The following is a 1,731-nucleotide window of genomic DNA, read 5'->3' on the forward strand; positions in this document are numbered from 1 at the left end:
TCATCATGATGAACAGTGTTCCCACCTCACCTGCTTTCTAACTGTGCTCAAGTGAAGTTTGAACATCAGCTTAGACAATTCTGATTCCAACCTCCCTCAGCGCCACCCGCTTTAGCTGTACGAGGGTTCAAAAGCATTAGAGGGGTAAAATGATGCTAGAACATCAAATCATCTTTTAAAACAATGTACACAATTTCTATCTGAAGTACCTTTTCCTAGCAGCTGATCCAAAAAAGCCAGAAGCACGATAAAAATTCTGTTACTATATGACATGCCCTATTGAACAATAGAATTAAGACGTGGGTGGGAAACTGTGGATCTAAACAAAATACCCTTAAAGAAATGAGACGAGGAGGTACAATGAGCGATGAGAAGCCCCAGGAATCGGTGCCATGGATTTGCATTCTGCTTTTCGTTCCAAGGCTTTCCAGGTTATTTGCAGGTTACTTCCAGTTGGGTGGCAACTTGCATGGCTGCTTGCACTGCTGCTGTTCAATGGGTGGACACGTCGGCACAGAAGGTGGGCATTTCACTGGCTCAGGGCATGGGTTGGGAATGTGGATTGGTGGCTCCTTGCACGGTGGCTTCTCTGGGGAACACGGTATTGGCTCAGGGCATGGAACAGGAACTGGGACATGGCACTGCTGCTTCTGTTGGCTGAGGGCATGGACAAGGAATTTTGCCTGGTGGCAACTTGCACTGTTGCTTCTGTTGAGGGCATGGTAGAGGGTGAGGGCATGGAAGAGGAACTGGGACTGGTGGTTCCTTGCATGGCGTCTTCCCTGGAGTACAGGGTGTTGGCTCAGGGCATGGAACAGGAACTGGGACTGGTGTTTCCTTGCCTGCTCTTCTGTTGAGGGCATGGCAGAGGCTCAGGGCATGGAACAGGACCTGGGACTGGTGGCTCCTTGCATGGCGGCTTCTCTGGAGAACATGGCAGAGGCTCAGGGCATGGAAGAGGAACTGGGACTGGTGGTTCCTTGCCTGGCGTCTTCCCTGGAGTACACGGTGTTGGCTCAGGGCATGGAACAGGAACTGGGACTGGTGGCAACTTGCCTGGCGTCTTCCCTGGAGTACACGGTATTGGCTCAGGGCATGGAACAGGAACTGGGACTGGTGGCTCCTTGCATGGCGGTTTCTCTGGAGAACACGGTATTGGCTCAGGGCATGGAACAGGAACTGGGACTGGTGGCAACGTGCACTGCTGCTTCTGTTGAGGGCATGGCAGAGGCTCAGGGCATGGAAGAGGACCTGGGACTGGTGGCTCCTTGCATGGCGGCTTCTCTGGATAACACGGTATTGGCTCAGGGCATTTCACCGGCTCTGGACATGGCACAATTTCTGGGCACGGTTTCGGAGTTGCTTTACACAGTGCCGGTGGAAGGGTGAAGCCTTGCTTGCATTGCTGCTGGTCTTGGTGAAAAGACATCTTTGTGCAATACAGGATAATCTAAAAGAAGCGCCAGAGTGTTATAACACATGCTATGTGAATGCAGTAAGTCTATTGGTCAACCTGCCAGTGTTATGGGAGACTAATAATCTGTTAGAATACCTCTCTCTTTATTCTCTCTTCCTCCTTTTGATGCCAGCCCATCACTTCTTTCACCCAGTCCTTTCTTTTCATCTGGCCTTCTGATTCCTACTCTCACTCTATTCCCTCATTTTCCCTTCTTTCTATTCTGTGCTCCCTTTTCCGGCTGCTACACAAATTCCTCCAAACAACAGCTGATT

At 50.5% G+C, this 1,731-nt stretch overlaps 1 protein-coding gene across 1 annotated transcript; it reads right to left on the minus strand.

The window, feature by feature from the left end:
* Positions 1 to 443: 443 nt before the first annotated feature.
* LOC137161195 (keratinocyte proline-rich protein-like) lies at positions 444 to 1,429 on the minus strand. Its single transcript, XM_067560307.1, is given in 3 exon segments — positions 444 to 656; positions 658 to 782; positions 847 to 1,429. Coding segments are annotated over 3 exon segments (921 nt in total).
* Between the last annotated feature and the right edge of the window lie 302 nt (positions 1,430 to 1,731).

Source organism: Emydura macquarii, unplaced genomic scaffold (genome assembly GCF_026122565.2).
Source record: "Emydura macquarii macquarii isolate MOO-44397 ecotype Brisbane River unplaced genomic scaffold, CSIRO-AGI_Emac_v2 contig_2273, whole genome shotgun sequence".
NCBI classification, from domain to species: Eukaryota; Metazoa; Chordata; order Testudines; family Chelidae; genus Emydura; species Emydura macquarii.